Source organism: Danio rerio, chromosome 22 (genome assembly GCF_052040795.2).
Source record: "Danio rerio strain M-AB ecotype USA chromosome 22, GRCz13ab, whole genome shotgun sequence".
NCBI lineage: Eukaryota > Metazoa > Chordata > Actinopteri > Cypriniformes > Danionidae > Danio > Danio rerio.
The window spans coordinates 41,999,931-42,020,875 of record NC_141042.1 but is presented as its reverse complement, the minus strand read 5'-3'; the positions used below and the strand labels follow the sequence as shown (position 1 = coordinate 42,020,875).

At 38.1% G+C, this 20,945-nt stretch overlaps 3 protein-coding genes, 2 long non-coding RNA genes and 1 other non-coding gene across 8 annotated transcripts in view; 3 read left to right on the top strand and 3 right to left on the bottom strand.

Moving 5' to 3' along the window:
• The window catches only part of anos1b (anosmin 1b), a 347,052-nt gene that overhangs the window by 89,419 nt on the left and 236,688 nt on the right, over positions 1–20,945 (bottom strand). The gene's annotated exons all lie outside the window — the stretch shown is intronic.
• On the top strand, positions 7–10,230 carry si:ch211-262h13.5. 2 transcript variants are annotated; one of them, XM_087303187.1, is made up of 7 exons: positions 7–107; positions 1,394–1,504; positions 2,159–2,246; positions 3,740–3,906; positions 4,736–4,822; positions 4,961–5,047; positions 9,304–10,230. In XM_087303187.1, exons 2-7 carry the CDS (start codon positions 1,496–1,498, stop codon positions 9,715–9,717), a joined length of 852 nt encoding a protein of 283 aa, XP_087159313.1. In that variant the 5' UTR covers positions 7–107; positions 1,394–1,495; the 3' UTR covers positions 9,718–10,230.
• On the bottom strand, positions 11,238–11,309 carry trnae-cuc (transfer RNA glutamic acid (anticodon CUC)). The gene has a single exon. It is a non-coding gene; the product is annotated as a tRNA-Glu (tRNA).
• On the top strand, positions 11,456–13,749 carry LOC147838665 (uncharacterized). Of its 2 annotated transcripts, XR_015522434.1 has the most exons (3): positions 11,456–11,876; positions 13,110–13,350; positions 13,432–13,749. It is a non-coding gene; the product is annotated as an uncharacterized LOC147838665 (long non-coding RNA). The 2 variants fall into 2 exon arrangements; XR_015522433.1 differs by lacking the exon at positions 11,456–11,876 and having other exon boundaries at positions 12,409–13,350.
• On the bottom strand, positions 12,156–19,203 carry LOC141380267 (uncharacterized). Its single transcript, XM_087304716.1, has 10 exons — positions 18,716–19,203; positions 18,095–18,220; positions 17,821–17,931; positions 17,265–17,399; positions 16,067–16,921; positions 15,868–15,962; positions 15,715–15,759; positions 14,325–14,817; positions 13,931–14,045; positions 12,156–13,447 (listed from the first exon to the last, which is right to left on the bottom strand). Exons 1-9 carry the CDS (start codon positions 18,999–19,001, stop codon positions 13,960–13,962), a joined length of 2,232 nt encoding a protein of 743 aa, XP_087160842.1. The 5' UTR covers positions 19,002–19,203; the 3' UTR covers positions 12,156–13,447; positions 13,931–13,959.
• Positions 17,255–20,750, top strand: LOC147838664 (uncharacterized). The gene is made up of 3 exons (XR_015522441.1): positions 17,255–17,393; positions 17,840–17,956; positions 18,125–20,750. It is a non-coding gene; the product is annotated as an uncharacterized LOC147838664 (long non-coding RNA).

Sequence of the window (20,945 nt, the reverse complement as noted above, 5' to 3'; positions counted from 1 at the left end):
TGAATCAAACACAAACAGCTCATGGCAGCCTGCTGGGACTGAACTAAACTTGAACAACAGCAGCGTGGGTAAACCGAGAGCTTAAATGAGAGCATCTGGTGAAAAACGTAAGTTTATTTCATAACAGACAAACGTAATGAAATTTAAATAAGTGCATCATACTGCAGTTGGGTGCAGAACTTTACTGTAAGACATTTTTCAGATCATGGTGATGTTTTAACTGACTGACATGACTATTGCTGACTGCATAATGTTGAGTCCTGACATCCGCGTTAAAGATCTGCACTTCCCATCACTACTGTGTGTCTAACCTCAGAGCAGCCTTGCACACATATTGTACTGAAGGCTGCTGTATTTGAGTTTGAGGATGGGTATGGCATTGGATAGTGTTCTTGTGTCCTCTGAATACAGGTTTATTATTCAGTATTTATCCTGTTAATTTTGAATCTTGCACCTAACATCTTCATTTAGAAAAAAAACTAACACTGAAACTAATAAAAGCCACACTAAAACTAAGACATTTCAAAATATAGAAACTAATAAACACTCGTAAATCTGCCTCTAAAACTAATTTAAACTGACTGAATTTGTAAACAAAAATCCAAAACTATCACACCCTTGCTCTGTATATTACTGAATGACGAAAGAGGCCACCAAATCAAAGTGTTGAGGTACATTTCGATCCTGTAGACTATGGCACACATGCTGTTTACATCACAGTGAGTTCACATTGATCAGCTTGTTAATGTTTATCAAGCCCGATTCCAAAGTCGCATTCATCTTCTGGAATAAACGCATGCCATATTAGAGCATTAGAAATAAAGCAGGCTGCCTCGGGTCTATAATACGAAGCAAATATGTGGTCTCTGATTGGGATTTTGTCAGCTGCAAACGTTTTGTGTGTTTATGGGACAAGTTTAGTTCCTGTTCACGTTCCCTGTGATGACAAGACTGTGGAGAAGTTGTCCAGACTGGCCATCACGTACATAAATGAGGACAGACAAACAGGTTACAAATTCGCCCTTAACAGAATCACAAACGTCCAGGCGAATCAACAGGTTAGTAAGCAGTGCTGTTATTTTTCATAGTGGAAAGACAACCACACGTTATTTATTATTAAATTAACATCAGAAATAGCAGTATGCACACTATGAGAGATTACACACCTACATTTAAAAGCGATTAAATCTTGGATCTTTTATAAAGTCAACTAACAGCTTTAAAAGCAGCAGGTGTACTCACTTATTACAGTAAAGTTAACTTATTGTTTTTAAACCAAAGCTACTCATTTATTCATGAAGTAATGTTGAGTTATCGCTTTATAGACTGTACATGCAATTGTCATGTTTGCAAGGTATTGCTTACACCATAGGTCCACTATTCTGTGCTGTAGGGTCCAGCTGGAAAGGTCTATTATCTGGATTTAGATGTCCTTGAGACCAAGTGTCACGTTCTCAGTCCCAAATCATGGAAGAAGTGTGCTGTAAGACCCTTCATGGAAACAGTAAGGCAGCTTCTGATTATAACCTGTTATTGGAAATTTTAGAGAAATTTAGAAGGGAATTTAACGCCTCTGGATGACAGTATTGTAGTGTTGATTGTCTCTGTTCAAAATTGTATTTACACATTTGCAAAAGCTGTGACATTTATTCACTTTGTATGCAAAATTGAACCATTAAGAAAGATATATCAGCCCAATTACAGCGTTTTTACCTTTTTTCTGAGATTATTTATTATGAATTTATACTGTGAATGTTTGATTAATAATAAAAAAGATATACAGTATATGCAATTTAGTATGAACTTATCTAACTGTGATTTGGAAATCTGATATATGCACACCTAAATCATCTAGAACTGTACATTTTTTAAAATGTGTTGATTTTATTTCATTTTTTTTAAAATGCTGTTTAAAAGAAAAACAAAAATCTATAAATATATAATTGTAAAACATAAAATAAGACATTTAAGAAAATGTTGGAAACAAACAACATGACAGAAATGTATAAGGGGTTTAAACAGCTTGAGGGAAAGTACAGGGTGAGTATTTTCTCATTGTCATGCTGAAATATCCCATTGCTCATCAGGCATTATTATCATTATTATGTAGGAGAATATAAGATTGCTAATACTGTTTCATGTTTTTCTTGTGTTGTAGCAAATTTCTGGCAACTGTAACACTACAGTACTTCACACACCAGAGGGTTTCTCTTACCTTTACAGCTATGACTGCACTCTCGTACCAGGTGAACCCCTCGTCCCAGTCAGACTGCATACATCTTCAAGAGTTGCAAACAAATGAACCCTGCTGTTGTCCTAGAATTCTCTATAGACCATTCAGCCTTCACCAAACCTCTAAAATAAAGCAGCTACTTTTAAATGTCAATCCTCAAATTTATTTTGGTTACACAATCTCACGGAAATCCGTAACTTTTTGATTTAGTGGCTAATTCGTATGAATTCTTACAAACTAATTCGTACAATTTAGTACGGTTTGCTCATCACCCAATGACGGTTGGGGTTGGGGGCAACGCCTCCTTTTTAAAATTGTGCATTTTTGTATTTCGAATTAGCCACTGAACTAATAAAACATAAAATACTTACGTTACCTCTGATTTTGCATAAAAAAACAACCTTATCGTCATTACAAGTCTAGATGTAGATTTGACCTCATTAGTGTGCATCAGCATGTACGTCATTAGTGTTTTAATTCTTTTTCATTTGTAAAGATATTTGTGTATTGCTCTACATCCTGTGTGTGTTCAGCAATGTGTAAGCGAGGCGCACAAATAAGGCGCTCTGTGCTGAACTTTAGACCAGCTTTGATCAGGTCTATTGAACAGTCTATTATAGTTTCTCGAAATAGTAATACACCAGCAATGCGCCTCAACATGCCTCCTTTTTTAGAGCAGAACCTATGGGCGCACATATGAGCGCAATCGCATTTGTTATTTAAACAGCGTGCTGCAAAACGTCAAAACGACTCTTTCGCCAAGCTGAAACTAGCAAACAACTATTGCGTCGCGCCTTGCGCCTCATTGCGCCGGCTGTATGATAGGGCCCTTCGAGTGCTACATCATTTTCATTAGCAGGATATTAGTCTTGGACTCAAACTGCATTTGTCTTGAACTTAATCCAAATATAACAATAGACAAAACCTTTTTAAAATTAAAGTACAATTAAAGACATTTAGAATTAAAAAAGGCAGAGGTATTAATCGCGTCTTGTTTTGATTATGAAGAAGCTAAACAGAAGATATACTTGATTATTTGGCCATTAGTAAGAATGTCTCTTGGTGAAATGCATGATGTTCACAATCTCAGAATGAAGCATGTTATTAGTACTGAAAAGCAAATGCCTTTTTAAAAACGAGGACCCCAATAAATATGGAAGACAACTGAAGATGGAAGTCTCTAATATGCTATAACTGGCAAACAAGTCTGAGCAGTAGTATCTGGATGCAGCCTTTATGATGCAAGCTGAGACTGCATCACTCAGCGATGCAATGTCAGACACAATGCACTCAAATGGAGCTAGTGACATCACTGTGATGGGTGGGGTTAGGTGAGCCCATTAAAAAGCATTGGATGCAGCCCAGATTGCACTGCACCAGGTCTGCAGCCAGACCCCTCTCAGTCTGAGTGGCTTTCTATGTGCATCTCTCCCGATTTATCCATTTCAGTTCTTGATATTTCTTTTCTCTCACTCTCCTTATAATGTTTTGCTTCTCTTCCTCAAGATCCCCCAGAGAAGTTACGGTTGACGTGTCCCGATTGTCCTCTTCTGCTGCCGGTAGACGGGGTTGAAGCTGCCGCTGCAGCCAGAGCTGCCCTTCTCAAATACAACACACAGAGCACACTACCGGCCAGCCTGACAGTGCACACCATCACCAGAGCCTCACAGCAGGTTAGCAGTTCATCACTTTTACACTTTAGCTTTGCAACTGTGTGTGGTAATACTGATAATATTGAAACGTTATAGTTTACAGAGAGACACTTACTTACCATCATTATTTACAGCAGTTCCTATTTCTGCTCACAAATGAACATTCGTTTAATAAGAGTAATAATAATTGCTTCAATATTTCTTTCAAGAGTTCACCCTTAGCTGATGAGTGATTATAAAGCGTGTTTGCCATGCTGAGAGAGCCCTGAGCTCATAAGATCCTCGAGCCCGGGGCTCCCTCTCATTTGCAGGGCGAGAGGGGAGTTTGAGCTCAGGTAGATGTGGAGAACTCTCCTGCTGTAGTAGCTGATGAACAGATAGTGATCGCTCTTAGGAGATATCTACTGACTAGGAGTATTGACTTCACATTTACACACTGCTAAGCAAGACTCTTCATGAAACAAGCTTCTATACATGTCGGTTGCATGAGCTTTTTGATGGTCTCAGGTCAGTGAAAGCTGCAGTCCAGATCAGATGAAAGATTTTTAAAAGTGACGGCATCACAGAAAGCTAAACATAACCCCACAGCACCTATACAAGCTGACTAAAGGCCCCCAAAAAGAAAACAAATGGCATTGTGTTGATGCTGCCAAGCTCTTAGGACAAAAAAGAGCCCTATAAAAGCAGTTCACTGGTGTTCATTCAAATGACATCCTCGTGTTCGAGTTGAAATCCAACTAGTTATTCAATAAAAATGCTGCATGTATGTGATGATGCTATTTCTTTAACGCTCTGCACTGATCATCGCCTTCTCCTGAAGTATTAAATCTTCTCCTGTTTGGTGTCTTAGAGCACTCCTTTTCCTGCCAGTTTCGTGGAGTTCATTGTTCAGGAGTGTTCAGAGGTTCAGTGTGCGCCAGCACTCGAAGGAAAAGAGGTGGGATTCCTGCTGAACGGCAGTTCGTCACCACTGTGAACCACTTCTGTTTTGCTTTTCCTTGAATTTATGAAAGTTCTCTACTTAATCAATCTGCCCGATTACTCAGTGTTTATACTGTATCTGCTTCCACTTTAGCCTGTTGGATTCTGTGTTGGGACGGTTTTTGGCACTGGCCACGGATTGCAAGATGTGAAGGTGTCCTGTGAAATGTTTCGCCCACAGGTACCACATGGTAACATGAGACATTCACAGCTGACTGATAACTCAGTGTTACGAAACAAACTGAGCCAATCCCAGTCGAGTATTCATATTGTTTATAGAAGTTTAAAGACTAAAATAGACTCTCTATTTAGTTTCTTGCCTTGTCATTGTTAATAATGTGTCACAAGACAGATGACCCAAGTGCATTGTTTTATTAAAGAGAATAAGGGTCATTTGTGTTTAGTTTTACTAGTCTGTAGTAGATGTTATATTGAGACCTTTGTAAGAGAAAAAGGGTTCATATTAATTAATCTCTTCTTGTCCTGGCTAACAGATCCCACAACAGAACAACTTAAAAATTGATCAAATTAAAATTGTGATAGAATTAGGGCATTTGATGGGTAATATTTTCAATTTTGCAAAGTTCTGTTGTGTTTAAACCAACACAATCTCACGGCAATTCGTAACTTTTTCATTCAGTGGCTAATTCGTACAAATTCGTACGATCTAATTCGTACATTTTAGTACGATTTGCGTATCCCCCAATGACGGTTGGGTTTAGGGGTGGGGTTAGGTGCCACGCCTTCTTTTTAAAATCGTACATTTTCTTATGACTAAACTCGTACGAATTCGTACAAATTAGCCACTAAACTGCCAAAACGTAAAATACTTACGTTTTCTCGTGAGATCAGGCTGGGAAAAACAGGAGGATCTCTGTTTACAATGCTTCATAGCTTTGTCGTTGTTTTGAAATGTGAAATAATTCAATAGTTCTCCACTGGGTGGCAGTTTGTATATTGCCATAATATCCGCATGAATCAGCAGAGTAATGAGAGTGTCCTTGCTGCAGCCCGCAGCTTGATGACGTGAGCATTTGCCAAACAAACCAATTGATAAATTATTAAATTCCACAATAAATTGTGTTATTAACGTCTATGTCAGTGGTTCTCAAACTTTTTTCACCAAGTACCACCTTAGAAAAAAATTGTCTCTCCAAGTACCACCTTACGACGCTATTTTTTAACCAGTATTAAAAAATAGCGTCATAGGCCTAGTTAAGCCGCTACAGGTGTGCACAGTTTAAAAACGATACAGATTAATTCCTATTATTAAGAATATGTATTATTATCATTCATTTTAAACATTTGAAATAGTCTGAACATTAACTGTGCTTGCAGATTAAAAAAAAAAAAGTTTTTGTTAATGTGCTTTTAAAAGTTCATTAAAAAATGGCGCTGTTCTTAAAAAGTAAAAAGAAAACTGCTGTACTTAAATCTAAATTATTCATTGTAGCCTATTCATCAAAAGCTGGAGATGTTGCTCGGACCTTATAAATATAGGCTATATGTCACATTCCTACACTTTCAGACAAATCTTGAAATATGTTAAATGTACATATGACAGGGTTCATACAGGCACAGCCTAATGAAAAATCAATTACAGCACCTATTATTTTTTTTCAAGACTGAAATGCTATGTATTGAAGACCTGAAAAGTATTCTCAGCAACCCATAAAACATTGCATAGGAATAGATACAAATAAAAAACATTAAAAAATAATATTTATTGATCATATTATTAATAATATAATGAACCTGCAATAAATGGTTGAGAAATCTTTTTTGTACTCAAGTAAAAATACTATTACACAGCTAAAATAACACAAATTTTAGTAAATAATATTAATATTAGGTAAAAGTACAAAGTACTCTTTTAAAAAGTACTAGTTGGTTACTTTTGAAAAAAAAAATCAGATTTTCATTATGAAATCACTTTTTTACGTGGAAACCTGATTGAATGGTTTAATTGCTTAAATACCAAAGCTACATGTATAGGAAATTGCACTAACAAAGAAAGTATGGTCGATTTTTCCTTTCATGACAATTAATCTTTTTCAATAGCACTGGTAAAACTACCAAATAATCTTTAAGGCCATAGAGACACTTTTTGCCAATTTTTTAAACGATATTTACAAGCTTTGAAAGGTTTAATTGAAGTATATGGTAAAAAGATTTAAATTTAGCCTTTTATTTACATATTTTACACTATTTTTCTTTACAATATGGCAAATTTGTTTCTTAAAAAGCTGTACATCACATGTAGATTTTATTTTACATTTAAGCTAATCTTAAATAGAAACTTTAAAAAAAAAATACAAGTACACTGTCAGTAAAAAAAAAAATAAAACAAATGACTTCATTTTACTTGAGGTATTTAAAATATGACAACACTACATTTATCAAAGCAGTGCTTTAAGAGCCTTATTGTTAATTTTGATAAATAAACAATAAGTAACAACGGATTGCTTTGACCTGTAATGCTTTAGGACAGATCAGAATACAGCTAAATGTGTAAATCACACAAATACCTCATCCAGAAACATTTACAGCATAATTAATTTGTCGTAAAGAAAAAAAAGAAAAAAATACACCTTTGCTAAAAGTAAGTTTCACTTCACAACACAGCCAAATAAGAAGACCATTAGCATTGTCATCGATCATGTATCAATCTATTTCTTAGTACTTGATTACTTTGAATACTTTTGACTAAATTTAGTCAAGGAACAAAGATAAATAATGTCTACTTTAATAGTGGAAAGATCGCGATTGTATTCTATCTGAGTACACAGGCGATCGTGAGAGGACTTGCAGCTCATTTGAAAAAAAAAAAAAAAAGCCTATTTAAGAGCTCGCATATCTGTTTTAGCGATTTGCGCACATGAATGCGCTCTCGTGTTAAAATAAAGCACTCGCCACATTTGTAGAAATGAGTTATTGCGCAATACCTTCATTCCCGCGCCGCCATTCAGAATGTATTTGGAGGAGTGACAGGTCAAAGGCGAGTCGACTCGCTGTCGGAGAGCGAAACGTGTTTGTAGATCATCAAAAAGGCAGGAAATATGTCCGCGGTTTAATTACTCCGCTAGACATCTCGATAGTGAAAACATCCGAGAAGCATTATTCCAACAAAACATTTGTTTTTAAGTTGTTTTTTCTGTCTCTGCAACACAGAAAGCATTCGTCCCGCCCTTACGTTTCACGCAACTAGACAAGGTCGACTATGATTGGCTACTTTTCATGTCAGTCAAATCACGCTTCAGAATCAATTCTTAAACTTCGGAAACTGATTTATAGCAGCTTATGACACAATGCACTAAAATAAACACTCTAAGCACAGCGCTGTGATCGTACACTTCACAAAACAGCCAATGCTGATCACATCGATGTTATATTAGGCATTAAAGGATTAAAAGTGTTAATTGTTTCTTTCATTATTCAGCGGTTCCTCCGCGTACCACTAGGAGGAAGCCCGCGTACCACTAGTGGTACGCGTACCACAGTTTGAGAACCACTGGTCTATGTACATCTACGCCAACCCTAAACCCAACCGTCACATTTCTAAACGTCTACGCCTCACCCAACCATCACAGTAGCATGGGCATTACCGTAGTGGGCATTACAATGTCATTGGGATACAGACTGAGGCTGGAAAATCTTAGGGATAACTCAGATCCTGCCCAGTGGGAACTCGCTGAACAGGTTTTTATAGTTTTTTCCTGATCTTGGATCATTTTTATATATTTGCAGACATTTTATTGAGACATTTGTAAAGTGGAAAGGAATAATAGGTAATAGTTTCGTGTTGACCTGTTTAGCAGAGCCCACCAATAGATAACAAACAATAGAAAAATCTTAACAACTTATAAAAGAACAAAGCGAAACGAAAAGTTTAATATTTGATGATGTTGGATTAACGAAGTGAGTTAATAGGTTATGCTTTCAGCTGAACGTTTGCAATATGTGTTGGCCCCTATAGCCTTTGTGGTTGATTTTTTTGGTTGGTATTCAGTAATCATTATTAAACAATGAGTCTCATTAACTTATAATTGTGTAAATTATTTGTATTTACATGCACATTCAATCTCCTTGAGCAGTGACAAGTGTGCTATTGATAAATGCAGAGCTAAGTAGATGACGCAATGAACACAAATATTACTTAATTTATTTAATCTTTTTTTTTTAGAGTAAAAGTTTGGTGATTTGTTCAGGAAATAAATCATAATTATTTGTTGTTAAGGGCTAAGTCTTTTTTTATTGTGCTTATATGCCGTATAAACATGTAGATCTACCTATATAAGTGTATATCTGATGAATAAAAGTGCATATGTAGTGTTTTGGTTCTGCGTATGAGAGGTGGTGCAGTAATGTGGTATTTGCTGCATCTTTAAGACATTACACATTTACCAATACCTGCTTTGTTTTACCACTGGCCCACAGGCTCATGTTGTCAGTCCGACACATCTAGAGGAAAAGTCCAGCACCGTTTCTAAAACCCCAACCCTTGATGTTCATGTTCCTCACAACCCTGAGCCCTCATTCCAAGAAGGCGGTGCAGAAACACCTCAGTTTGCAGACCCCGTGTACCAGGCCATCCCTGCAGGACCCGGATCACAGCCCACCTCCTCCAGTGAATCCAGCGAGTCTTCAGAGACCAGCTCATCTGAGGAAACCAACAGTTCTGTCCGTGCCGTCAAACCTCCGCTGAACTTCCGTTATGTGCTTCAGCGTCAGAAGAGGCAGACTGCCTCGAGCACCGCGGCTCCTCACACACCCGTGTTCCTAAGTGTCTTTCCCAGCGTCCCGTCTCCATTCCGCTCCTGTCCCGGAGTCTCTCGCTACACCACTGTGTGAGAGGATTCACCATTAAACAGAAAGTCTACAAGACAACTCAATGAAATTTCAGAAATGACCTTCTAATGGTAAATCCTTCAAGATTAATCTCTAAAAGGAATAGTTCCCCCAAAATTACATTCTGTCATCATTTACTGCTCCTTTACTCTTTTGAAACATTAATGAGTTTCTTCTGTTGAACAGAAAGCTGGAAACCGGTAACTATTGACATCTATTGTATTTGTTTTTCCTACAATGGAAGTCAATAGTTCGGTTTACAGCCTTGAAGAGAAACTCAATGTTTTGAAATGACTTGAGGGGGAGTAAATAATGAGTACAATTCATTTATGGGTCAACTATCCCTTCAATAGTTCCTACTGTGATTTGGGATCAATTCCATTAATGTTTAATGACTTTAATATGTCACCAACAGGATTTAAAACCTTACCAATAAAGACTCTAAGGGTTTGCTTGTTTATACAAACTGATGTAATTTCTATTATACCAAATAAAATGACGACAAAACCATCAGAACTTCTGTGATAGTTTCATAAAACAAACACCATCAAAAACAAATATTACAATTAAACCAGCATCAATCACCAATCAATACATTTAAACCAGCATCAATCACCAATCAGTACATTTAAACCATCATTAATCACCAATCAATACATTTAAACCATCATCAATCACCAATCAATACATTTAAACCATCATTAATCACCAATCAATACATTTAAACCATCATTAATCACCAATCAATACATTTAAACCATCATTAATCACCAATCAGTACATTTAAACCATCATCAATCACCAATCAGTACATTTAAACCATCATTAATCACCAATCAATACATTTAAACCATCATTAATCACCAATCAATACATTTAAACCATCATTAATCACCAATCAGTACATTTAAACCATCATCAATCACCAATCAGTACATTTAAACCATCATCAATCACCAATCAGTACATTTAAACCATCATTAATCACCAATCAGTACATTTAAACCATCATCAATCACCAATCAGTATATTTTAACGGTTTCTACTAGTGTGAATTTTAAAAAAAGAAAGTTCGGTAACACTTTAGAATAACTATCAGTTATAACTAGTTAATAGTCCATTAATAAACTGTTAGTTGATGAGTTATAAATGACTTGTTAAACAATATTGTTAGATCAGTTGTTCATAGTTTGTTTCCCATCTAATGACAGCAGTTAAACTTTTGTAGAACTTTTCTAAAGTACATTTTTCTTTATTTTGTTTTCATGTTTAGCACATAAAGTGGTTATAGTAGTAGTAGTTTTAAATCATTCAAATACAGTTAACAAGTCATTAACTTGTTTAACTAATAGCTTGTAAGTTATCTATTGGCGATCTTTAAGGCACAGTTATAAATAATAAACAAACTATTAACTTATTTAACAAGTCATGTGTAACTCAACTAACAGTATATGAATGATCTATTACTTAGATATAATGGATAGTTATAAATTATTAACAAACTATTAGAGGTGAAAAGGAAGTTCCCTGACCGGGAATCGAACCCGGGCCGCGGCGGTGAGAGCGCCGAATCCTAACCACTAGACCACCAGGGAAGGGCTTGCAAAAGCTTGCCCTCAAGCCTAGCTGTCGGCCTCCAGCCAAGTGTGCTGCAGCTGCTCTGACCAAAATAACTACCGCTTGTAACCTCCTCCTGGAGAAGAGAAAGTCTCTGGATCACAGTTCTTAAGGAGGGACTGTCACATGCTCTGTGTAAGAGCACCACAACTTGCCATGAAAGCAAAGCACAGCATGCGTTGAAGAAACTCCATGTTGACAGAGCCGTGTCTTCATTCCAAGCAACATGCTAATGAGGACAACATGAACAGACAGGGCCTTGGCGCAATGCATAACACGTCTGGCTATGGATTATAAGGTTCTAGGTTCGACTCCTGGCTGGCTCGCTCAGGTCTTTGTGCATTGCTGTAGGTCAGTGCACTGCAGGTGCCTTTTACCCCTGCTGGAGCTGTTCAGTTCTACTCTGGAGTGAATCCAGTTTCTGGGTTGCCAGCACAGAGCCTGTGGGGTGCTCCCCTGGTTTCAAAGGCTGCCCCAACTGCTCTCATGTCTTGGTCCCGTACATCCCTCAGGACTTCCGGAAGAAACCAGTACAGCTGATCTACGTAGGTACTGAAATAACATATCAATACTGTAATAAAGGGAATAAACCGAAAAGAAAATTAATGAATGATGTTAATTATTCATTCAGTCATTCATTTTCTTGTCGGCTTAGTCCCTTTATTAATCCAGGGTCACCACAGTGGAATGAACCGCCAACTTATTCAGCATGTTTTCACGCAGCAGATGCATAAAATATGTGCTTCAAAATATCCACTTCTGTGTTCAACAACAAACTCAAGCTAGTTTTGAACAAGTCTGGAATGAGTAAATAATGGCAAACCTTTCATTTGTGGAAACACAATCAACTTTATTCAGAACAAAGTTCACACTGCCTCTGTAATGCTGATACTGCAGGATATCGATGGTAAGGTCATCTGAAGAGGATGTGTTGTTTCTCCAGAGATTATGAGGATGATGATTAAATAAATTCACCATGAATGAGTTGAACACCGGCACTCTCAACACTCTGATTTCACCTGTAAAATTCTGTCAGCATTAATCCCTCTTTACTTGTTTATGTGTGTTAGTTTATGTGTGTATGTGTTTTATTATTATTATTATTAATTATTATTAAAAGGCCCTCCACCACCACCTTACTCCTCCTAGATCATTTCTGATATCAGTAATTCTGAGATCTCCCTCATCCACAAAGTCCAGAAAATACCAGAATTGTTTTCTTGTGGCAGTTTCTGGACTTTGTTTCTGAGCAACTTGGGGCTGTTGCTGTCCATGAAGGATGAGGGAGCTCTCTGATTTCATCTAAAATATCTTCATTTGTGTTCAGGGGATTTATTTGCCAGATTAATAACGCTTGCTCATTTCAGCCTAGGGCTGTCCAAACATAACATTACAAATATAGAAGTCTACAATTACTTTAGGGTCAGGGTTAATAATGTACACTTCCACCCACAACACAAACTGAAGAAAACAAGGCCCTCCACCACCCCCTACTCCTCCTAGATCATTTCTGATATCAGTAATTGTGAAATCTGAGATCTCCCTCATCCTCAAAGTCCAGAAAAATACACAAAAAAGATTTTCCGGCAGTTTCTGGACTTTGTTTCTGAGCAACTTGGGGCTGTTGCTGTCCATGAAGGATGAGGGAGCTCTCTGATTTCATCTAAAGTTCTCTTCATTTGTGTTCAGGGGATTTATTTGCCAGATTAGTAATGCTTGCTCATTTTTTAACAGTTTTGTAATTCATTATTGTTTTAACCCTTCTGCTTATCATATAGACCTGACCCAATGCTTTGTTCTGGTGCTGGTGTTTCTTCATCCTCATCCTCTAGAGGAACAACACGTCCTCCTCAAAATGCACTCAGATTTAACCATCCACATCCTCAGAGTCCATCACGGGTTTCCATTTCTGCCTGCACAGAAGAGGCCGTTTCCTGGCACTGATGACGACGCTGATCCTGCAGTGTTTGGGTCTCAGGACAGACTCTGGATCAGGCTCTGGTTCTGGATCAGTTAGATGTGGGTTCTTCTTGGCTTCTTTATGACGTTTGTGTTGGTTTTATGAGTTTTTTATAGAAATGTTTTGTTAATTTTCTGCAGAAGACCTTGCTGCTTTCTGTGTGAAGTCCATACAGAGAAAAACACAAGAGGAAATATTAAAAACATGTCTGGCATTTGTCTAGCGCATATTTATATGACATGAGAAGCATCCCAGCGGGCACCTTGATGACAAAACTACATCAGAAACAGCATAAAAATGCAGATGGATTTATGTCAGCTGATTAACTGGACGTGTTTTTGACGCCAGTGTTAGATGTCAATTTGATGTCGTTTAGACGTCAAGCTAGTTTACATGCATTGTAGAGATATTTGTAATGTGTACTTGAAGCTTTCAGATGAATAAAACATTTCTTATAATACTTTATGTGTCTTTATTTTAGTGGTCAAAAGGACATCAGTGTGTAGATGTCAGGTAGACGTCGAGGTTCTGACATCAAATTGATCAGGGTTTTGGACATGCTTTCCTATGTTGTTTTGACATCAAAGTGAGATCCTAAACCTGATAAATGTAGTTCCCTTCAGGCTGAGTTGTGTTTACCTTCATCTGTACCGGGTCTCGTCTTCATTCTACGCTCTCTTCATCCAGTCGTGTTGTAAGAACTGATCAAGCGTCATGTTTTGTCTCAGACACTTTGTGATCAGATCTCGGCAGTCTGTACAAGGGGAAAGAAGGTTAACACACTGCTTATAAGACTACATCTTACTTATAAGACTGTATAATATACACTAAAGCTGACATTTATCAAGATACCTTCTGAAACGTGTGATTAAAAGACTAACAATGACAAGGGCTGTATCCTAAACCGCCCCCTATACCCTTAATAGTGCAGTATTTGCCGAGATGTGCATAAATCTTCAGAATGTGCATAAAAATGTAGGTTTAACTTGAAAAATGAAGCTTATGGAAACACAGCTAGTGTCTGTTCACTCACCTCTCATTAAGCTGGGTGGAAGCGAAATCTTGCCCTTGACTTTAACATCGAAGTAGTTGACCAAGTCTCCGGTCATCATGTAATGCAGCAGGCAGCCTATAGCCCAGGCGCTAGATAAGACTGCTTTATCGTAGTTGTGTGCTTCCACTTTGTAAGCGCAGCCGAAGTCGATCAGCTTGATCTGCATAGTCTTCTTGTTGACCAGGATGTTGTCAGAATGCAGGTCGTTGTGCACGATTCCTTTGTCGATGCAATGCTGGACTGCCAGGACTATCTGTTGCACCAGGCATCGTGCCACAGGTTCGGCCAGCTTGCCCTTCTTGCTTACAAAGTCAGTCAGGACTACACAAGGCTTGGGGTACTCCAGGACCATTGAAATGCATTTAGGTTCATTAAACCACTCGTACATTTCGATCACGTATTTGCACAATGGCGGACGCTTCAGCATGAGCATGATCTCCACTTCTTTAAAAGGTTTGGTAGCTAAACCAGGCTGTGAGAAAGAGAGAACAGGGGTTAGTAGATGCAGATCTGAAGGAAGACTTCGTTTAAAGGATTAGTTCAAGCAAATATGTTTTCAGATTTCAGAAAAGCTTTATGCTCTTAATGCTCTAATAGCAATATATTTTGCAGAAGATTTTTCTGATATCGTGCGGCCCTAGATCAACTGTAATCAAGTGAAGCTCCAAGAACACTTTTGTGCACCAAAACACTGTAAAATGGCTGTGTGTGTGTTTGTCTTCTGCATCAGATCAGGGTTTGTGTTTACTGTGGTCAATGCAACTCTTGCCTGTTGCTCTACTGACTCTAATGGCCATACGCCATGCTGACCATAGTGTTGACCATAGTGAACACACTCTGAGCTGATGCCAACAAGAATACAAGAATTTGTTTGGTGTACAAAAGTGTTCTTGGAGCTTCGTTTGATTACAGTTGAACTACTGGACACAACTGTTTTGACAACGTTTCTGGTATTTTTCTAACATTTTGAGTCCCTTGTTGTCTATGAAGGATGAGGGAGCTCTCAGATTTCATCTAACACATCTTCATTTGTGTTCTGGTGATGAACGGAGGTCTCAGAAATTTCCATTTCTGGTAAACTAATGTTTAAATGCATGCTACGTTGCTTAAGTATTTCTGTATTACAGCGACCTACTACAGCAACTGTTCACATTAATCAGATTTCACCACTATATCTGGGCATAAAGGTCAATTTTACAGTAGTTTAGCGATGAAGAACTGCAAAATGACTTTCTTCAACTGGACCATGAGTGAAAGGTTCATGCAGATTCACATGACTGGATTTGGCCTTTTGAAATTCAACTATGCAACAGTAAATGTGTCCAAACCATCAACGAATTAAACACAGAGTGATTGTTTTCCAACTTACTACATAGGTGGCATCGTTTCCCTTCTCAATCTGCTTGATGGCAACCTGCAAAGAGGAAATGCAATTATTCTTTTGTTCCCACATATTCTTCATCAACACAGATGCTCAATTAGAGAATTAAAGACAGCAAAATGTGTAGTAAGAGAGTTTTACCTTCATGCAATCAGATTTACGGAGCGCTTTTTGCACTGTGCCGAAGGCCCCGCTTCCCAGAATAGCTCCCAGCTTGTAGAAACTTCCCAAAGGTCCTGAAAAAAGAAGAGTTTAAGAGCTTTCAGGTCCATCATACTGACATTATCTTACACTAACAAATATATGTTGTATTAGCAAATATTATAGTACTGACGCCTACCATCAGAGGCTCCTAACGCCGAGATCTGGAGCCCAGAAGGTCCAGGGATAGGCTCTTCATCCGAATCTGGCTCTTCATCCTGATCTGGCTCTTCATCCGGATCTGGCTCTTCATCCTGATCTGGCTCTTCATCCGGATCTGGCTCTTTATCCGGATCTGGCTCTTTATCCGGATCTGGCTCTCGATCTGGGTCCGGCTCTTGATCTGGATCTGGCTCTTCACCCGGATCTGGCTCTCGATCTGGATCTTCACCCGGATCTGGCTCTTGATCTGGATCTGAATCTCCACCCGGATCTGGATCTTCACCCGGATCTGGCTCTTGATCTGGATCTGAATCTCCACCCGGATCTGGCTCTTCACCCGGATCTGGCTCTTGATCTGGATCAGACTCTGGATCCGGCTCTGGGTCTTCATCATACTCTTGATCTGGATCTGGCTCTTGATCAGGCTCTCGATCTGGCTCTCGATCTGGCTCTGGATCTGGCTCTCGATCTGGCTCTTGATCTGGCTCTCGATCTGGCTCTTGATCAGGCTCTTGATCTGGCTCTCGATCTGGCTCTGGATCTGGACCCAGTTCATAATCTGGATTGTGCTCTGAATCAGGATCTGGCTCTTGATCTGGATTTGGCTCTTGATCTGGATTTGGCTCTTGGTCTGGATTGAGCTCTGTATCCGGCTCTTGGTCTGGATTTAGCTCATGATCTGGATTGTGCTCTGTATCCGGCTCTTGATCTGGATCAGAATCAGGCTCCCCTTTGTTCCGTCTTCTGCGGAGGAAAGGCTTCTTCATGAGCTTCCACACCCTCCTGAAGAAAGCCTGGATTTTGTTCCTCCTGCTGCCTTGTGTTTGGATTTCTGAAATGAAGGAAAAGAACAAAGAAAAGATGAGAGACGTGACGGTCAGTGATTGTGTTCGCTATTAAGAATATATAAATGTAAAACAGGAAAAATATAATACATTAAATACATGATTTTAATTTCACAGGACCTTTAAGGAGTATAAATCAGGCCTGTGAGAATAGTTGCTTCATGTCTATAATAAGTGCATTAAACTATCATATTGTGTTGTTGATCTGATGATGTGCAGGTTTGATTTTGCCCTCTGTCTGCAACTTTTGAGCTGCTGATTTTCTCATGATTTGTACTAAAAGCAGCTGAATGTCTGTCATTTCTTTTGTGTGTCTGCAGACGGTCTCACTGGTTGTGTTTTCCTCCACATTGTTATCAGGAGAGGACTCATACGGTGCTGTACTGTCATCAGAATGCATTGACCAGTCCTCTTCCAGCCACGGACAGAAGTCGCTGCAGAAGCTGACGATCTCCAAAAGTGAGCCTGCATGACAAAACCAGTCTTAATGGTCAATAATCAGAAACGGAGATTAATGCAAACACTTTACTGGACTCATCATGATACTGTCTCATAAATATGGATGAGAGTTTATGCATGCTTATGACTGTCAACTATTACAACAGTCACCTGTGTGCCTTTGTTACCTGTATTACTGTAACTTGACATAAACAAATACATCATAACCTGTTATTGTCAGGAAAATTTACCAAGACAACATAACATGTCATAAATCTGTCATCAACATGATTGGCATGAGGCCGTTCTATTTTAAAATCACATTATTTCTCATTTTGTTTCATATATAATGTGTCTAATTTCATTTATACATTTATTTTAATCCTCCAATACACTCATAGATCTCCTCACCCAGTTTATAAAATGGTTTCAATGTAAGAAAGCTTACCTGTTGTGTTTTTCTCAAGTGCTGTACCGGCATCGGAAACCACAGTCCAGTCCTCCTCGTCCAGCCAGGGACAGAAGTTACTGCAGAAGCTGATGGTCTCCAAAAATGACCCTGGACACCAAAATCAGTCATAATGGTCAGTTTATTAATAATAAAATATATGAATGAAAATCTTCATGGATCAAAGTCTGTGTAAAACCCATTATTGATCATTTCTCATTTGTGTTTAAGAGTGTTTTAGTCATTTAAGTCTAGTGGCTGCTGACAGACTCACCGGTTGTGTTTTTCTCCACATTATTATCAGTAGCGGGTTCACCGGCATCCGAAACCACAGTCCAGTCCTCCTCGTCCAGCCAGGGACAGAAGTTACTGCAGAAGCTGATGGTCTCCAAAAATGACCCTGGACAACAAAATCAGTCATGAGGGTCAATTTTCAGAAACTTTCTGAACTATTCATAACAAAACATCTCCATGGAAAATGATGAACTATTCCTCAATACACTGAAGATTGCTGCATGAAAGACAATATTTGACTCAGGCAATGTATTCTTGGCTCTTCCTAAACATTTATTTTTAAATATTCGTTATATTTTCTAATAGGACACATCCTGAGGGGGTTAAGATAGTGCTGGATGTGTATTGATTGTTTGGGCTAGGCCCAAGTGACTAGAAAAGTCTCGCTTTTGGACAATTTACCTCACAGGACAACTTTTCTCATCCTAAAGTCTATTGAAACCCCATTATTGATCATTTATCGTTATTGTTTCATATGTAATGTTTCTTTTTTATTTCTACATTTATTTTAATCCCTCAATGCTTGGAGAATTATATCTCTACTCTTGTTTTTAATGGTTTTAACAGCTAATTAAGCTTGAGTGTTTGCTGATAGTCTCACCGGTTGCATTTCTCTCCACTTTATTAGCAGTAGAGGGCTTGTGAAGTGCTGTAGCGGCCTCTGAAACCACAGTCCCGTCCACCTGGTCAAGCCAGGGACAGAAGTCGTCGCAAAAGCCGATTGTGTCCAACCACAGACCCGCCTCCGCTTTCTCCATTCCACCACACACAGATGCTGTTGCTGCCATCGCGTGGCCAAACACAGGCATCGTGTTTTCACTCATAAATTGTTCTACTTCACTCGTAAAAGTGCTGTAAGTCGACAGATAATTAGTAAATCGATCCATTTACTCAAACTCTGTAAACGCGCTCAATTGACAATCCTTTCACTAGCTTGATAATCACTGAACTGGAGAGTGGTTAGCCGCGTGACGTCACTTATGGAATATTTGGAATGGCGTCTCTAGCCGTGTTTATTTTCAAAAGTTCAGATTCTTCAGAACAGCACAGAAATGAGTGAATATTACCGAGCCAGCACTGATTTCATATTTGAAACCGGGCCGTAATCAATACACAACAGCCCCTGTCAGAGTCTGCCTCAGAAATAACAGCTCGTCAATGTCAAAATGTCAGCCAATCAAATCAAACAGGGCGGGCTTTACAGTTCGCGGGGAATATTTCAAAATTAATTTCCCAAAATACTAAATTAATACTCGAGTACAAATGATCAAATTCACCAATCAGTAGCTCTGGACTGAGTTTTCTGTGTCAGATTACTGTATTGACACTTTATAAAGGACTGAATACTAAATAGCTGATAATATACATTACTCTTCTGGATATAAGAAAACCTTTATATGCTGAAAATAAACTTTAAGAGCTGTTTAAAAATGTCCAGAGCTGATTGTTTTAGATTACTCCATTTAGGTTAATGAATGTAACATTTAGACTACCTAATAATTAACACAAATCACAATAAATGTTATATTTGGGGAGAAATAAAGAAAACCACTGATTAATCTGAGTGAACACAGCAAATTGACAGTTTATTAAAGGAAAAGTCACATAGTTAAAGGTTCATTATTAGTGAGAATTGTATTGAAGTGTGATCAAACTATTGCTTGTTAATTAGAATACCTGGTTCCTAATGTACAGTATGTTACATAAACCTGTATAATAAATACACCAATATTGAAGAGGTTTAATGAGTTCAAGGCATTAAAATAAGCCATCTGCTTATAAAAAAATTACTTTTCATTGAGAAATCACTAAAAGTCTGACCTAAATGTGATATAAAAGGTTTCTGCATACTGTTTTAGATTTTAGAAATAAAATTCTGCCATCTGAGAGGAAAAAATCAGCAATTTACACACATAATTTATTATTTACTTCACATTTCTTTTGGACAGATTCATCTAAAACAAAATCCCCATTCATTTTCAATGTGGGGTCAGCAACTACAATAAGATCAGCTTTAAACATGTTTGATCAGCAATCCGTCTCTCAATGACTTTTAAATTTAAGCTTATTTAATATGACATATGAAGTGTTGATCTGAAGAATGTTGCAAACGCATGACCACTGACATCCATAGTAGAATAAACAAATACTGTGGAAGTCAATGGCTATTCTTCAAAATATCCACTTTTGTGTTCAACAACAAACTCAAGCTAGTTTTGAACAAGTCTGGAATGAGTAAATAATGGCAAACCTTTCATTTGTGGAAACACAATCAACTTTATTCAGAACAAAGTTCACACTGCCTCTGTAATGCTGATACTGCAGGATATCGATGGTAAGATCATCTGAAGAGGATGTGTTGTTTCTCCAGAGATTATGAGGATGATGATTAAATAAATCCACCATGAATGAGTTGAACACTGGCACTCTGAACACTCTGATTTCACCTGTAAAATTCTGTCAGCATTAATCCCTCTTTACTTGTTTATGTGTGTTAGTTTATGTGTAAATGTGTTTTATTATTATTATTATTAATTATTATTAAAAGGCCCTCCACCACCACCTTACTCCTCCTAGATCATTTCTGATATCAGTAATTCTGAGATCTCCCTCATCCACAAAGTCCAGAAAAATACCAGAATTGTTTTCTTGTGGCAGTTTCTGGACTTTGTTTCTGAGCAACTTGGGGCTGTTGCTGTCCATGAAGGATGAGGGAGCTCTCTGATTTCGTCTAAAATATCTTCATTTGTGTTCAGGGGATTTATTTGCCAGATTAGTAATGCTTGCTCATTTCAGCCTAGGGCTGTCCAAACATAACATTACAAATATAG

Bases quoted from the DNA above. Each gene is read 5' to 3' on its own strand.
- si:ch211-262h13.5 (XM_087303187.1), top strand. The intron at 4,823-4,960 runs GTGGGATTCCTG...CTTCCACTTTAG, and splicing joins CAGCACTCGAAGGAAAAGAG to CCTGTTGGATTCTGTGTTGG. The intron at 5,048-9,303 runs GTACCACATGGT...ACTGGCCCACAG, and splicing joins GTGAAATGTTTCGCCCACAG to GCTCATGTTGTCAGTCCGAC.
- LOC141380267 (XM_087304716.1), bottom strand. From the start codon at position 19,001: ATGGATCGATTTACTAATTATCTGTCGACTTACAGCACTTTTACGAGT. The intron at 16,922-17,264 runs GTGAGACCGTCT...CCTTCATTTCAG, and splicing joins TGTGGAGGAAAACACAACCA to AAATCCAAACACAAGGCAGC. The intron at 15,963-16,066 runs GTAGGCGTCAGT...TTCTTTTTTCAG, and splicing joins GGCGTTAGGAGCCTCTGATG to GACCTTTGGGAAGTTTCTAC.